The 17,708-nt window shown below is 33.7% G+C and overlaps 1 protein-coding gene across 1 annotated transcript; it reads left to right on the forward strand.

Annotated features, from left to right (window-relative positions):
* The first annotated feature begins 6,947 nt into the window (after nt 1–6,947).
* Nucleotides 6,948–8,696, forward strand: LOC145265668 (uncharacterized). The gene has a single exon (XM_080121732.1). It carries the CDS (start codon nt 6,948–6,950, stop codon nt 8,694–8,696), a length of 1,749 nt encoding a protein of 582 aa, XP_079977858.1.
* The last annotated feature ends 9,012 nt before the right edge of the window (nt 8,697–17,708 follow it).

Raw genomic sequence — 17,708 nt, forward strand, 5'->3', positions numbered from 1 at the left:
GGTTAGCTGTTGGTTCATTCTCCATTAATATTCCAATCTCATACGTTGTTGTTGGAGCATTGAATCGCCGTGGATGCTCTTCTTGCGGCCTTCGGTCTTCCCTTATGACAACTTTATGTTCTACCAAGTGTTCTTCTTCAATCCTCTCCTTTGTTGTTTTCAGCTGACAAATGAAGCTGTTGTTCTCATGTAAAAATTCAGTCAGACTTTGGAGAATGTCTCTATTGAGTCTACTGTCACGTCCCCGATTATGTAGTTCCTCTTCCAGACTATCCAAGAAGTAGACTTGAATAAACTTTGCTGTTTCATCTTCAGGTGGTAAAAGACTCCCAATCTGGTGGCAAACCTGGCCTCGAATTCTAAAAGAAGGATTCCACCCATGTACTGCCACAATTTTGTGACCAAATGATGTCATTGCAAAACAATTGTTATAACTGCGTAGATTTTGCAGAAAATCTTTAGAGATGGGACTATTGCCGGAGAGCAAATCTTGAAGCAACTGAGGCAGTGGTGGAAAGCTATCAAGCACAACTTTGCCAGAAGAACAACAACAACCAGGGGGTTCTCCTTTAAATTTTACAGCTGAGCAATGTTGACATACTTTGTCCATTTTTCCTATATCAGCTGTAGTGAGAGAGTCATTTTTGTTGTAGAGCAATCCTTTTCTATTGCAGTGTTCTATTTCATGGTGTCTCAAAGCAGTCATTCGTTGTCTAGCTGCCTCGTTTTCTGTCAATTGCTGGGGCAAAGTCATACTCTCTCTCCATGCAGCCTCTCTTTGTTGCCCTTGGTATAGGCGAAAGCTTCGTTGGGTTTCCGATTCATTCTGATGTCGTTGAGCCACTCTCAACTGACCTTGTGTACGTCTACTTACCTCATATAATTCATTCGATCGTAATATTGCTTCTCTTTCCAGTGCATATCTTTGCCTTTCTTGAATTTCATCTTGTGATGAATTTAACCGCCTTACAGCATGTCTAGTTCTGTCAGCTTCACGTTGGGGTTCTCTTTCCAAATCTGACAGTCTTGCTCTCCTTTCTCTTTGACGTATCCTGTTAAGTTCTAGACGTCTTTCTCTATCTGGATTGTTTTCATTGGAGCGAACTGCAGCAACTCTTAGTCTATTAGCTTCCAATCTTTCCATTCTTTCTTCCTCACTTTCGTTTCTACTTCGTTTGGGTGGCATAATTTCGGTTTTAAACGGAATTGTTTAACGATATTAATGATTGTAAATTAATTAAGCGTAAAGGAAATGTATACTAACTGAAATGGACGAACTATAAATAATATTTCTGAATAGTACAATTATAAACAATTATATTGTACCTATTTACTATGCCTCCCCACGGGACAGAGTTAGACACCAGGGTCGTTTTTTAACGTGGAGAAAAGGTACAAAAATAAAAATTGTCTCAGTCGTGAAGGATTTCTCCTCCACCGAAAGAGAACAAGAAAATGAAGTGCAGCATCTGAAGAACAGATACTACACTTTGATCTTGACCAAAAGGAATGAATAAAAGCGACCTACGTGTGACTCATTACTTCCGGGTGTAAACGTCACAGTCTAAAAGTAATAATTAAAAAAAAAAAGTAAATGTAAAATAAATGTAATACCAACTTAGGTTAACTAAGTAAACAGTACAATTAAAACAGTTCTATTAAAACAAATAATTACTAAGATCTAGGTAATTGTTAGTCTCATTGTTATGGTTTTAAAGAAAAAAATGTGTAAAAAAAGTTCTGCTTTTGTGAGTACGTGTATTTCTTTTAAATTACATAACCTTTTTATTTTATTATTTATATCTCTTTTAAATTTATATATTTTGTTAGTAAACTGGAAGAAATTCAGTTGAATAAAACCTTGTTCGTGTTCTTTACGTTAAACTCATATTTTTATAAAAGGTTCATCCGGTTTAAAGAAAGCACTAAGTTTAAATAAGACTGGAAATAACTAATTCAATATATAAATAGAAAAATGAAATAAATATAAGCTTTAAGTCTTAAGATAGTAATAATCAAAATGTAATAAATTATTTGTAGTTCAAATCTATGATAAGACAGGCTTTCGAAATAGGCTCGACCAGAAAGATTAAATTGGAACGAAATTATAATCTCCGTGCCATTTTCAAAACAACCCCACAAAAGTAACGGTATCCTGCAGTTGGTTAAAATGACAACGTTGGTTGTAAGAAAAATGTAAAAGAAAATGCGCTTATCTGTTTATTTTGACCTGTTTTATTTAATTAAAAAAACATTGGCTATAACTGGAAGAGAGCGTTATGTTTTGGGGGTTGTTTAAAAAATAGAATGGAAATAAAGTTAGTTCCGTTTTAATTGTGTTTAATTGCGGCAATCGCTAACAAAATCGAAAAATCACTGTTTACATTCGAAATGTTAACTTTTATAGGTTTACAGGTTTGCTGACAAGGCTGGGGGTGTTTAATACAATTATTTTACTAAATTGATTTTTTTCATTTAAAAATAAAATTATTTCTTTTTTAATAAAGTTTTATTTTAAAATATTTGTTTTTGTTTATTTATATAAAATTACGATAGTTGAATTGTATTCTTTCAATAATATTGGCAAGTAAAATATAAAAGATTAAAACGGAACGAAATTGAAATTTCCATTACATTTTCAATACAATCCCAAAACATAAAGCTTTCCTCGCAAATGAATTGTTTTGATAATATACGTAAAGTGAAATAAATCGAATATAAAATTAAATGAAAATATATTAAATAATTAAATGTTAAATAGATTTTGTAAATAGTACAGTTGAAATGATTAGAATATTTCCAATATTTAATAAGGTCGAGGTAATTAGTTAAAGAGATTTAATATAATGTGATATGCAAATGAGCATAAGTCATTCGATATGGGGGTGGTTTGTAGACTAGTATATAAAGAAATTAGGCAAAGATTCTTATATCTCCTATAACAGAAACATCCTAAAATGGGTTCTAATGTTTCTCTACCCGGAGAGATCTACCCTCTTACCTCCTTTATATTTCGTTGATGATGGAGAGCTGTACACACAGACAGAAACACACGAACCCTATTACTTTATAAAAATATAGATATATATATAATTTTTTTTAATTTGATATATTTCCTATTTCATCAATTCATTTTATTTTTCTGTCCAGCACATTTTTAAAATTTTTATTTTCTGTTCATTCTCCATTTTGTTTTTATTATTTCCTTACAATTCTAGTCAGCCTCCCATCTTTTCCTCATCCCTTCATATGATTAAGTCTTGCTACTCCTTACTTCTATTGCATTCAGTTGACCAAACAAGATGACCTGGAGGTCAATGGTTCCACCTGACCTTTTATTGACCCACGAGATAACTCTAATGGTTGAATACAATCCACAGTCTCCTCCCTTGCATCGTCTTATAAAGTACAAAAATATAGAAACATATGAGAAGTGAACTATTTAGTCATTTTTACAATTTTTTTTTTCATATCTAAAACGGGATATTAACAGATGTGTTCTCCATTGTTTTTATTGCAATAAATGTTTTAATAGTGAATAAAAAAAATCAATATATATTTATCAAAGTTTTTTTTTTTTTTTTGTCGGGGTGGGGGTTGTTTCGATCCCCGATATTTTTAGTGGTTTTACTCACTTAAAAACGTTTAATTAATTCGAAAATCATACAGTGTTTATCGATATATGCGAACAAGAGAAATGGCGGCGAGCTGACTCTTAAATGCGTAAAGTTTGGAAATATTAGTTAAAACGAAAAAATGATACAAACGAAAAAGTCGTATTCCAAATATATTTACTATGAGTAAGCGAGTTTGTTTTGATCCGTCATGTTTTGGATAAATGGAGACAAATCAATTCGAACTACAGAGATCAAAATCAACATTGTAATATATATGATTTACGTTTGAAATTGCTAAAACTTCATTAAAAATGATTTCAATGGGGTTTTCAGTTTCTTTACAAAATCCGAAATTAGCTTTTCCGTACATTGAACAGAAAAGCTTATTTTGGATTTTGTCTTTTCAATAAATAAAAATAATCATTTAACTGTGTTCGCAAACTCACTTTTACCTAATTCAAACGATTTAATCAGAATTAAACATATTACTTTATGTGTATATATATGTATGTAAACATGTTTAGACAACTGTAAAGGCGTTAAAACAATGGAAAATTGGTAAAAATATTTAAGGGAGGTAATTCATAAACTATCGCGTCATGATTTATGTCCCCATAAATTGTTTTTTTAAACGGCTTTTGATCCTAAATGTTTTTTTTATGATGATTGGTTCGCATGGTGAAAATACGTACATTGTTTGCTTTAAGAATCGGATATTTCATCATTAGTTTATAAAATGAACAAATTATTGTAACATAATTCGTATTTCCACAGGAAAAATACACGCATGTCAAAATAGCTTTTCTACACAACTTTAGTATTCTTGTAAAAGAATTAGGGAAGCTTAACATTATTTTTATTTTAAATCGAAAATTAAACAAAGTACTGGTAAAACATTATCTTTTCACATGATTGTGGACATTTATTCAGTGTGTTTCTATCAGTATCTTGTTTAATTTTGCACTCTTATATCGAATATAATATTTTTATTTAATTGTTTGCACTTCATTAAAAAATTCTGTAACGTTTATTGGCAAAGTCGCTAAATCATGGCATGAGTTTATTATGAGAATAAAAAATTATGTCTAGATATTAAAATTTCTTAAATATTATTTATGGAATGTTTTAGAGTAAAATCTATTCAGTAATACATATTTTGTATTGAGAAATAGATACTTTAAATATGTAAACACCCAATATGGCCCAAAAGAGTCGTTCATATTGGATAACTTTTCTCATTTATTAATAATGTTTAAAAATTGTTTAATGTAAAAAAAAATTCGAGTTTTGTTTTTATCAAAAACTTTGCTGATTATTCAGAGAAGTGACCGTTCTGAAATAAAGTTATATTTGGTTAAATATATATAGCTATTTTTTATTACATAATGGTTAAATACATATAGATATTTTTTTATTACATATTGGTTAAATATATATAGATATTTTTTTATTACGTATTGGTTAAATATATATATATATACATATTTTTTATTACATATTGGTTAAATATATATAGATATTTTTTATTACATATTGGTTAAATATATATAGATATTTTTTATTACATATTGATTAAATATATATAGATATTTTTTATTACATATTGGTTAAATATATATACATATTTTTTATTACATATTGGTTAAATATATATCCATATTTTGTATTTATTTTAATGTAATTTATAGCAAATGAATTTCAAAATTTACGTAGTGATTCTATTCAAATAAACTATTAACTATTTTTTAGTTCTTGTGTAGCTGTTGTCCCCCTGATTCTACTTTCGCTCGTTCACTTTTCCGAATTCGAAGCAGTGGATCTTTTTGTTTTAAATACCAAAATGGTCATTTAACAATGTTAATTGTGACTGTAACCTATTTCAAACTGCTATAAATTATTGCACAGTAAAATTTATTAAATGAAAAATCATTCTTATTTCGATTTTTTTAATCAAATAAAAATTCCATTTCAATAGAATTTTTATTCGATTATATACGAAATATGAAAAATGATTTTTCGTATTATTTAGATGCATCGGATTACTCGTGTCGTTTTCATAACTTTTCGATCGATGTAGCCGCCGACCTTCTTTAGGAGAAAATCGCTTGTGAAAGTGAACTTCTCCTGAAAATTGAAGGTTCAAGTCATTGTGTGGATAAAGGGTTTTGTTTAAAATTCTGTCAAGATTCCCGAGTTCAGCAAACGATGCCAGAGTTCGACAAAATGCACCTGGACAAAGGTCACATTGACGGAAACGTAGTGAAAATGACCCCAAGATGAGAACAGTAGTCCGATGAATCTAAATAATAGATAATCAATCCTCACCTCAAATATTCAGAAACGTGAAATGTTTTGATTTTATTTTTACTGTGTAATAATTTAGCAGTTTGAAATAGGTTAAATATAAAAAAAAACATTGTTAATGATTGTTTTAGTATTACCACCAATAGCAATGGCCAAAAACACATTGCCTGAAAGTACTTTTAAACTCTTCGGCCTAACGTTTACAGGGAATATGAACTGGAATAGATATATTGAGAGCATTGCCAAGTCTGCTGCAAAGAAGGTGGGCTCTTGCTACCATGCTAGAAAATTACTTACGCCTGAAAGTATCCTGTACCTCTATAAGGCAACCATTCGCCCATGTATGGAGTGCTGTTGTCACATTTGGGCTGGTGCATCTGCTGCTTGTCTCTCACTCCTTGACAGGGTTCAAAAGAGTCGCCAACCTGATAGGTCCTGAACTGTCATTTAAGCGTCAGCCTCTGTCCCATCGACGAGATGTTGCATCCCTCTGCCTGTTCTACAAATACTTTAATGGTGAATGGTCTGACAAACAGCAAACACTTATACATCCTCGACGTAACTACCCCCGAAAAACCCGGCAAGCAACTAAGTCCCACCCCTTTACAGTAGTGATTCCTAGGTGTAAGAAAGCCGTTTACTCCAAGTTTCTTCCCCAGAACTGCAAGTCTTTGAAACTCCCTTCCGGGATTCTGCTTTCCCAACTGTACTGATATGCAGAAGTTCAAGTGCAATGTGAACAAACATCTTTCTACTCATCTCCCTTCATAATGTCCTGGCAAATGATGTCCTTGACAGTAGCCCGCTACTTCAAAGTGGCACTGTGCGTTGTTTGGGGTTGGGGTGAAAATTGAATTAAAAAAAAAAAAAAAAAGGAAAAGTTCACTGATCTTGGTCCACAGCTGCGAATTCGGAATAGGCGCATGTGAAAGAGAAAAAGTGAAAGACTAATCAGGGATACATGAGAACCTTTTTTTTCCACATGTTTCTATTTATTTCTCTTATTTTTCTCTTTCAGAACTCAAGATGGAGTTTATTGTTGCAAGAATACTTGAAAGATTCATAGATGATGAAAGATGGTGGGAAATCAAGCCTATTCTTGAAAAATTTTCTCCTGAAGAACGGCGTTTGATCATCTCCAAGAAGATTAAGAAGAAATCCCTGTTCTTATTGGCTGTCGAAAATGGTCAGTCGTATTTAGTAAAATTTCTGATTGAAGCTTGCAATGTAAACGTGATGGAAACGGGTTCCTGTCTCTGCATAGCTGCAGAGAATGGATTTTTAAACATTGTGAAAATACTTGTAGAGAACGGATCGGATGTAAACAAACTCGACCCAAAAGGGTTCTCGCCATTATACTTTGCTTGTATGACGGGCAATATGGAAATGGTCGAGTATCTTTTCAAAAATGGCGCTCAAGTTAATCTTGTTGCTAATGTGGAACAGATTACTCCACTAATGGCATCGCTGCGATTTCCAACAATTTGCAAGTATCTGTTAATCAATGGTGCTGACCCACAAGTCATCAATATTTATGGAAGGACGGCCTTGATGGTGGCTGTTGAAATGGAAATTTTCGATTATATTGAGAGTTTGCTAGCTCATAGAGCTAATTTAAACGACATGATCCTGTCTGAAAAATGCTACAACATCGAGTCATCTCGAAGCGTAGTGAACTTATTAAAATCGTATGGTACAAACATCAAAGGGTTATTGGCTAAATTTTATAGATTTCAAGTCTGCAATGCTCTACTGAGTAAAAACTTTGATTATGCACGCATATATTGGAATGAATATTTCTTAATATATTTGAATACATATATCGAAATACAAGGAATATATAACTCTATTCCAGCAATTTCAATGGAACATCAAAACACCGGACAATCTAAATTTCAACCGCTTTTAAATTTTTTTGCCCCGCTTGATCAAAATGTGTTACTCAGTTTAGAAAAATATTATGACTTGTGTAATCCTTACCTTTTGCAGGCCCTTGCATCCAGCATGAATTCAGTCGATGACGTTACAAACGCCTTAAAACTGTTTTCGTTTATCTTGGAAACATTTGCATTAGGCAGTGATGATTTATTTTTCATTAATTTGCGGACCATCAGTGATCTTTATACATATTTAAATATATTGATGCACAACGATTTCTACAACTGTTTGGAAAATCACGGCCGAGAGTTGTTAAAATCCTATTGCTATCATGTTGAGGGCATAGTTGCTCGTCTTAAAAATATGACCAACATAGAAAGATATTTGGTAGCGGAGAAAATCGATTATGTTTTCAGTAACATCGCCAAGATTATTGAGGCCTTTTTAAGGAAAAGCCAAGGAAATATGCCTGTGTTAAAAGAAAGTATAGAGAAAATTGTGCAACTTGATTTACGCGGGTCTGATAATAACACACTGTTGCATTTTTGTACCAAGGAAAATTATTCACTGGAGCTCTACAAACTGTTGCTGTCGTGTGAGGCTGAAGTCAACTGCCGGAATCGACGTCGTTTTACACCTGTTCATTATGTGCTTGATAATGTAGACTGTGACCAAAAAGCAATTATTGAATATTTCTTATCGCAGGGATTTCTTTTCGATGCTTCGATCGATGAAGAGTTTTGCCTTTCATGTTCTTTAAAAAAACGCAAGATTTTGCCACAACCAGTAAAACACACGACTTTGCAATGCTTGGCTGCAAACGTAGTCAGCAAAAATATATTTTCATATGATGAAGTGCCAAGACATCTAGAAGACTTCATATTGTTGCACACTTGAGTTGCTTACATCCTTTACCTCTGTTGCTATGGCAATGTTGAATCTCATTTCATGTTGAGACATTACTTGATATTTGTGGTGCAATAATAAAGAGCCCTTGTGAGGAGTCTCGACTCCTTAGATTGTCGGAGTTTATACCCAACCACCATGAACTTATTTCTCCAACTGTTCTACATCCAACCCAAAAACTCTCCATTCCTTAACCATATCATCTTCCTATATTGTCTAAATTAATCTTCTGCAATCATCCGAACTAAGCCCGTCTTTTTAGGCTCATATTACACATCCATCTTATCACTCTCATGTTATTTCTCTCCATGCAACACATATCCTCAACCCTTACTGTCCAAATTTCACTTCCATACGTCATCACATTCCGTACACATTGCTGATATTCTTTTATCCTTGGTCAACAATATCCAATTTTTTTTTTTTGTATAAATTATAAAGATAATTGTTCACAAGGAAGGTTTGTTTTGCTCAACAAAGTGTTTTCGTATTGAACAACAAAATCCATCTTTTGAACATTTCCACCTCCAACCATCAATTGACTGCAAATAACGATTCGAGGCACATGGTAAATTACAGATTTCATACCTCAAAAACTGAATATTAATCGAAACGTTGTTAATTCATTTCTTTCTAACATTATCACTTTCTCTATATTTTTTTCTGATTTTTAAAATTCCGTATACATTGCTGATATATTTTTATGTCAGACAGCTTCATGACAAGTTGGACCATTATTTCTCCAGCCCGCATGAAATTATTGTCGGAAACAAGACTGTTTTGGATCCATTTTAAGAACTCGACGGCCATTTTCTAACATTATCACTTTCTCTATATTTTTTTTCTGATTTTTAAAATTCCGTACACATTGCTGATATATTTTTATGTCAGACAGCTTCATGACAAGTTGGACCATTATTTCTTCAGCCCACGTGAAATTATTGTCGGAAACAAGACTGTTTTGGATCCATTTTAAGAACTCGACGGCCATTTTCTAACATTATCACTTTCTCTATATTTTTTTTCTGATTTTTAAAATAATAAAATATATTTTTTACAAATCTTCTTGTTGATTTTTACCGTTTTGTTGGGGGAGTAATTTGATTATGTCGTTTTTACTTCTGGAATGATAAATTCTTTACAGGACGAACTGAAATGATTGAATTATTTGATTCAGTTGAAATGCTTCCAAATTTCGAAGTCAAACATTTTTTTTATAGTTAAGAACGAATTTAAAATGTCTGATTTGTTTTTTTGGGGGGGTTATCAAATGTTTTGATGATGTTTTTATTTCAGGAATGTTGAATTTTGTTTATCTATAATTTATAAAATTTGAGTTTTTTTTAAATCGGATGTGGTGCAAGGCCAAAAAGTGTAGTTGGATGGGGGCTCAGTTGTCATCCTCTCATCCTATTTGTCTATTCTCTAAATTAGTTTTAATCACCAAAATACCACATTCACACTGACCTGGCATATTTGAAGATTATTTTTGTCTTAGTATATTTTATAAATAAAGTTCGTTGGGAGAGGGGGATCAATTCTTTATATGACGACCTGGAACTATTGAGTAGCTTAATCAAGATAAAATTTCGGAGGGTTATTATATAGTACTTTATTTTTAGTTAGTAGGAACGATTTAAATGGCTGACTAAGAATAAACAGAAATTAAGTGAATTTAAATGTGTTATAGAGCTTTTTAGTTGGAACAATTTTGTTTCAGTTAATTTGGATTCGCATTGTCTCTTCTTTATTGACATAAGTCCATTTTCTTTTTTTAACCTGGTAATTGACTTTTTAAAAGCACTTGAAAATAATCATAAATTTTACATTCTAAAATAAAATTATCGGCTAAAAAATGTAGAATCTCATGGAAGGGGTCAATCTATACAAAAAATTGTGGGTCGTAATTTTTTTTTTCTTTGTACAATTACTGATCCTTTTGCTAAAGAATTCTGTTTTTGTTTTCTTCAACTATAGAGGCATCAGGTTCTTATATGAATATAATGTAGACTGATCCGCACTTTATAACCATCACCAATTTGAACTTTTATTTTTAAGCCAATATTCTAGATTTTAAAGTGGGGATCACTTTCCTATATAGATCATATATAAAATGATCACCCATTTCTTGTCCATCAATTTTCGAAACTTAACTTTAAAAAATGAAACTTTTTAAATTGACTTTTTTAACAAGGCAAACAATTTTATCAAGCATCTTAAATTTCCAATACTTGTGCAGAACATGCAAGAGATTTAGTTTTTGTTTTTTACTTAAGAATTAAAATTATCAGCCATTTCTTGTTCATCAATTTTCGGAAAACTTAATGTGAAAAAAAAAATATATTTATCTACTGTCTTAAAATTTTCAAGATTTGTTAAAAAAAACATGCAAAATATTTAATTAGTTTTTGCTTAAGAATTTCCATAAAGTAGTGAATTCACTACATAACATTTAAAACAAATTTTAATTTGTGTGATTTGTAATAGGTCGTCCTCTAAATGTACGGTTTTACTATTTATGTATGACTAATTGCTGCTCGGCTGAAAGTTGTTATTAAGTTCGTTTTATCTTTTACTAGCAGGGCGCCCGATCTTGCCCAGTCATCAAAATGCTTAGATATATTTGAATTCATGCAGATTTATTATTATAGAGCCAACTCTCTATTGGTGTTTTATATTGTACACAATAGTAATGATTTCAAAAGTTAACAAGACCTGCGAGCCATCAGATAGAATCGAAATTGAAACATTTACTTGGAAGGCAGAAATTGCTGGGGACACAGTTACAAGACGCTGTATTCCTATCCCACCACGGTTTTGACTACCTGAAGAAGGCCAGAGGATAAGTTGGACGAAACGTGGTGAAACAACTTGTGACTCATGTGGAAATTTTTCAACAAATGTGCAAATTCGGTCACTACTTTGTCAAACTTTACCCTTGTGTGAAGGAAAGCTGGGTTCTCCACTAACAAATGACGCTTGTTTGATTGAAGATAGGTTCAGTGAAAAAAAAAACTAGAAACCAAAAGAATTTATTTTTAAAAGCATACTTTTATAGCTACAGATGGCACAAACAATCTATAATTTTTCTCCATCTCTCCTAAACAGTATCCAAGTCTAATAATAATCTAACAAGCATTCATTTATAAAAATCAGATTTTAATATTTACAGATGTCTTAAAATAAAATAGAATTTTTCTCCATTTTTTTTTTCAACAATTATTATTTATTAATATGTTCTACAGGAATTTATTTAGGGATCTGAATTCACATAGACGTTTCTCGGCTATCTTTTGAAATTCTCCTTTTTCCAGCTGTTTCTTTTTTTTTTTGCTTTTTCATCTGATGATGACTCTATGAAGAATCGAAAAGGTTTGTGATACATATGGAACATACATGAATCAGATAATGAATCTCTTTTCCCAGCCAGTAAAATTCTTGTGAGCCTGCTGCTCAATCATTTAATAAAGCACTTAGATTTTCCAGAAAGATGCCAGAAAGGGCGCGGTATAATTGACATGGTGCAAGTTTTCTGTTTTTTTTTTTTGTTTTGTTTTTTTTGTTCATTTGCTTTTGCTTATTTTTTTACCTGGTGATGATTCTACAAAGAATCAAAAACTTTTGTGATACATATGTAAAATACATCAATCTCCTAATGAATCTCTTCCCAACTGGTGAAATTCTTGCAAGCTTGCTGCTTAATCACTTAATCAGCATTTGACATTAGAAGCCGGGCAGAACTGTACAAGATCATGGCCGAATTCGGATGTCCTTATAAATTGGTCTCAATCGTCAGACAATTTCATGATGGGATGATGGGTCATGTCATAGACGAAAAGAGACTTCTAATGATTTCCCAGCCAGCAGCAAAGTTAAATGGGGCTGTGGCCTGGTGCCAACGCTCTTTAGCATGTTTTCAATGGTACTGACTGATACATTTATTGAAGAAGTTTCCCAGACTATCAATTACAGACAGCTGTTCAACCCAAAATGACTTGTTTTTTTCACTAGGGTTAAAGCTACCATCTAATCTTGGGAATACTAAACTCAAAACAGGTCCATGTGTACTCCACGATTTTTTTCAAACTAAACGCATTGAGGAATGCGAGTGCAAATGTGCTGTTTGAATGGACTTTTTTCTTAGATTTTTTGGGTTTGTATTACTGTACACATAGATTCGAAAAAGTTGTCAAAAAACAAATATATAACAAATAAATGTTATCAAAGGCAAGATAAGTTACTTTTCTACCAAACTGGATATATTTTTCGTGTTTTTATTCAATGTAACATGTTTATTCAGCTCGAAAACCATACAGTGTTTACCGATGTATTGGAACATTCAAGATGGCGTCTTATTCTCTCTTTAACACGGTAAGTGTGGGAAAAGATGTTATAAATAAAAAACCGGATAAAATACTGTTAAAAACGCGCTCAATATATGTTACCGTGACATAGGTTGACATATATTCGGCGGGTTTTTAATAGTATTTTGTATAGTTTTTTATTTATAACATATATATACATACATATATATACATATATATATATATACATATATATATACATACATATATATATATACATATATATATATATACATATATATATACATACATATATATATATATATATATATATACATACATTTATATTTATGAATATTGCGTATGTATTATTATAGAATCAATCCTCTATTGAATATTATATATTACGAGGAAATAATGGACTAATTCGCAAAATAAATAAATAAATAATAATAATTATGTAGTTCATTTAATTCCGTCTGTCGTTATTTACAATATCACGTCAGCTGATATTTGGGCTTGACGATGAATGCCCTGGAAAAGTCACCTCTGACTAACGTTTTGTTTTAAAATATGCAAACGAGGAAATGATTTGCAGTGATTTTAAATGGTAACTGTTCTTTATTGTAAATTGATGAGAAAAAAATGAAATTACATGGCGAGGTATCATTCCATCTGCAGTCGAATGCTCTAGATATATCTTCAGATTATAATAAAGCTGTTTTTTTTTAAGAAGAAATAATTTGCTGAAATTTTATTATCTCCCTTGCTAGTGCAATGTAAAATATTCCCTTGTAAAAATTCTTCTTTTTTTTTTATCTTTAAGAGAGAAAATGAAATTTTTAAGATCGGATTTTTTCGATTTTTGATACTCATCAGACGGATTTCTGTACTCCCTCAGTAAAATGAACCTCCTTAGTGACATGCAATATGGTTTCCATTCTGCTAGATCTACAGCAAAAGTGTTTTTTTTTTTGTTTTTTTTCACACAGTGATCACCACTTATCAAGGCCCGGAAGCCACTCAGGGATAAGGGTTATTGCAAGTACATTACGTCAGTGTAGAGATTTGATGAAGTGTTTACTTAAGGGGGGGGGGGTTCATTAGGAATTTGTTAACGTTGGACTTGAAGATATCCAAGTTGTAGTCCGGTGGGAAGCAGGCAGACGGAACAGAGTTCCACAGGCGTGCAGTTCTAAGAAAGAAGCTTTGTTCATGGAATCCTCATTTTGATTTAGGCACAGATATAGAGTGGGGGAAATTTTTCACAGTGGATTCAGCTAGATGGGTGTTTTTCGTGAAAGATTGGCGAGGGGGGACCAGAGATTGGAGTTCAGACGAGCACCTGCCATGGAAATAACGATAAAACAAGGATAGGCTTGCTAACGGTTATATCTCATAGGATTATCAAATCTCTAAACAGAGGTTTCTTTTCTAAGGCAATTGCCCATGACATGTCAAAGGCCTTTAATATAGTATGGCATAAAGATGTACTGTTCAAAATCTCCAACTACAGTATAGCTGGAAATGTCTTTTCAATTATTAAATCATTTCTCTCTGATAGCTTCATAAGATGACTGATGGGCAGAAATCAGAAACTCACAGTATTAATGCTGGAGTCCTTCAGGGGTCCATCCTGGGCCCAACTCTCTTCCTGATTTACATCAATGATCCCCCAAATCAAATCCTAAGATCCCTCGTAGACATTTATGCTGACAACACTACAATCTATGGCAACACTTCAAAGACCGTAAGCGACCAAGTTCTCTCTGATTCTCTCTCCTCTGATCTTGATTATGTGGTGCAATGGGGAAAGAGGTGGCTGGTTAATTTTAATGCATCTAAAACTAAGCTTCTATCTTTCCATCAGCAATGCTCTGATCCCAGTTTGGCATCGATTGAAATGAATGGAGGAGGGTCCATGTTTTGACAAGCTTCTAGGTCTGACCTTTACTCTGGATCATTGATACAGTGGTAACGTCACCAGCTTTGAATGCTCTAGGTTATACAAGTCAGTTTTTTTGTTTTTTTAATTTTCACCCCAAACAAGGCACATCGTCACTTAGAAGTAGGGGGCTACAATCAGGGACATAAATTGAAGGGATATTATGAAGGGAGATGAGCAGCAAGATGTCTGTTCACATTACACTTGAACTTCTGCATGTCAGTACACTTGGGAAAGCAGAATCCCGGAAGAGAGTTCCAAAGTCTAGCAGTTCAGGGGAAGAAACTATTGGAGTAGAAGGCTTTCTTACACCCAGGGATCTGTGTATGGGTGGGATTTAGCTGTTTGTCGGGGGTATTTACATCGAGGGGGTACAAGTGCTTGTAGTTCGTCAGAGCATTCTTTTTTTTTTTTTTTTTTACATAGGCATCACCACATTATCAAGGCCAAGAGGCCACTCAAGGATAAGGGTTAAAGCGTGTACAGTAGAAATTGGACATTATAGTAATCATTAGTAATGAAAATTTGGTAAAGTTGATAACTTATATGGAACGGCTCATCAAGAACTTATTTACGTTAGACTTGAAGACAACCATATTGTAGTCAGCCGGAAAGCAGGAAAACGGAAGACAATTCCACAGGCGTGCAGTTCTAAGAAAGAAGCTTTGTTCATGGAATCTACGTTTAGGTTTAGGCACAGATAAAGAGTGGGGGGGAATTATTGATAGTGTTTACAGCTAGACGAGTGTTTCTTGTGAAAGTTTGGCGAGGGGGGACCATAGATTGAAGCTCATTCGAACACTTTCCATGAAAATAACGATACATCAGAGACAAACTCGCAACATCTCTTCTGTGAGATAAAGGTTGCAAGGAAGAGAAAAGGACATCTCCTACGAGGCTACGAAGTCTATTTTGAACTATATCAAGGCAGGCCAAGTCCTTTCTAGCAGCTCCTGCCCAGATGTGGCAACAGTATTCCATCCTTGGACGTACCTGGCTCTTATATAGATAGAGAATAGCATCAGCAGTGAGATATCTACCGGATCGATAGAAAGATCCCACCATTTTTCCAGCGGCCTTGGCAACAGATTTGATGTACGTGTTCCATTTAAGATCAGGAGTAATGGTCAAGCCAAGAAGTTTGTCAAAACTTGAGGCCTCCTGAAGACGAGAGCCATTCATTTCAATTGATGTCAGATGTGGATCAGAATGTTGATGATGTAAAGAGAGAAGCTTGGTTTTAGATGCATTAAAAGTAACCAACCATTCTTTACCCCATTATACTACGTGCTCAAGATCAGAGGAGAGAGAATTGGAGAGCTTGGTCATTTACTGTCTTAGATGTGCTACCATAAATGGTAGTGTCGTCAGCATAGATGTCTACAAATGATGTAAGGATGTGATTTGGAAGATCATTAATGTAGATCAGGAAAAGAGTTGGGCCCAGGATGGACCCCTGAGGGACACCGGCATTAATACTGTGAGCTTCTGATTTTTGCGCCTCAACTACTACTCTTATGAACCTATCAGAAAGAAATGATTTAATAATTGAGAAGACATTTCCAGCAATACCATAGCTAGAGATCTTATGAAGTAAACCTTTATGCCATACCCTATCAAAGGCCTTAGATATGTCAAGAGCAATTGCCTTAGAAAGGTTGCCTCCGTCGAGAGATTTGCTAATCATATGAGATATAACTGTAAGCACATCTGCTGTAGATCTAGCAGAACGGAAACCATATTGAGTGTCACTAAGAAGGTTATTTTTGTTGAGATGGTTGATTACTTCTGTATTTAACACAGATTCCAGCAACTTACTCATGACGCACAGGAGACTTATTGGCCTGTACTGAGAGGGGGATGAGCGATCACCTGAGTTCTTAAATACAGGGCATACTGATGAAATTTTCCAGGGAGATGGGAAACTATTCTCCTTAAGACAACGTTTAAACAGTTTTGTAAGTATGGGCGCTAGTTCAGGTTGAAGTTTTTTGAGTACTATAATTGGAATACCGTCAGGGCCAGTTGCTTTACTGGAATCAAGGTTTTTGATTAGCTTGGCAACATCACGTACAGATATACGTATATCACATAGCGTGTTTTCTGATACAGGAGGAAATATTGGGGGTTGGCAGCCTTGATCGCCAAGGGTAGAATTAGCTGTGAAGTTCTTGACAAAGAGTTTGGCTTTGTCTGATGCTGACGAGATTACCTCAGGTCCATTGATAATAGTTGGGATGGAGCACACGCTTCTGTTCATGATTCTGTTTGCTATTTGGTGGGAACCAAGCCGCTGCTCAGCTACTTTGGACTTAACAAATTGAGCATACAACTCTCTTGCATTCTTTATTACTTTCTTACAATGGTTGCTGGCAGTCCTGAAAGCGGCTTTAGTTTTCATACATCTATTACGTTGGAAACAGTGGAAAAAGTGATTTCTGTGCGCAACGGCAGCAGCACATTCTGGAGAGAACCATGGCTGGCTGTTAGGTTTTTGCTAAAACTTTTTAAAGGGTATAAAACGGTCAATACCTACAATTAACCATTCCGTCAGGTCTAATACTATAGAGAACACATCCTTTTTAAACATGGATTGCAGAGGTAGATCAGATATAAATGTACGGAAGCTATCCCAGTCAGCCTTAGTGTATCGATATACTGTACGATGGAGAGGTACGTCTGGGGACTTATTATATTTCATTTTTATCTTAATTGATACAACAGAGTGGTTGGAAGAGCCAAGAGGCGACAGAA

The sequence above is a fragment of the Euprymna scolopes genome, chromosome 40 (assembly GCF_053919585.1).
Source record: "Euprymna scolopes isolate OS-2025 chromosome 40, ASM5391958v1, whole genome shotgun sequence".
In the NCBI taxonomy this organism is placed as follows: domain Eukaryota; kingdom Metazoa; phylum Mollusca; class Cephalopoda; order Sepiida; family Sepiolidae; genus Euprymna; species Euprymna scolopes.

Coding starts and splice junctions, on each gene's coding strand:
- LOC145265668 (XM_080121732.1), top strand. CDS start 6,948: ATGGAGTTTATTGTTGCAAGAATACTTGAAAGATTCATAGATGATGAA.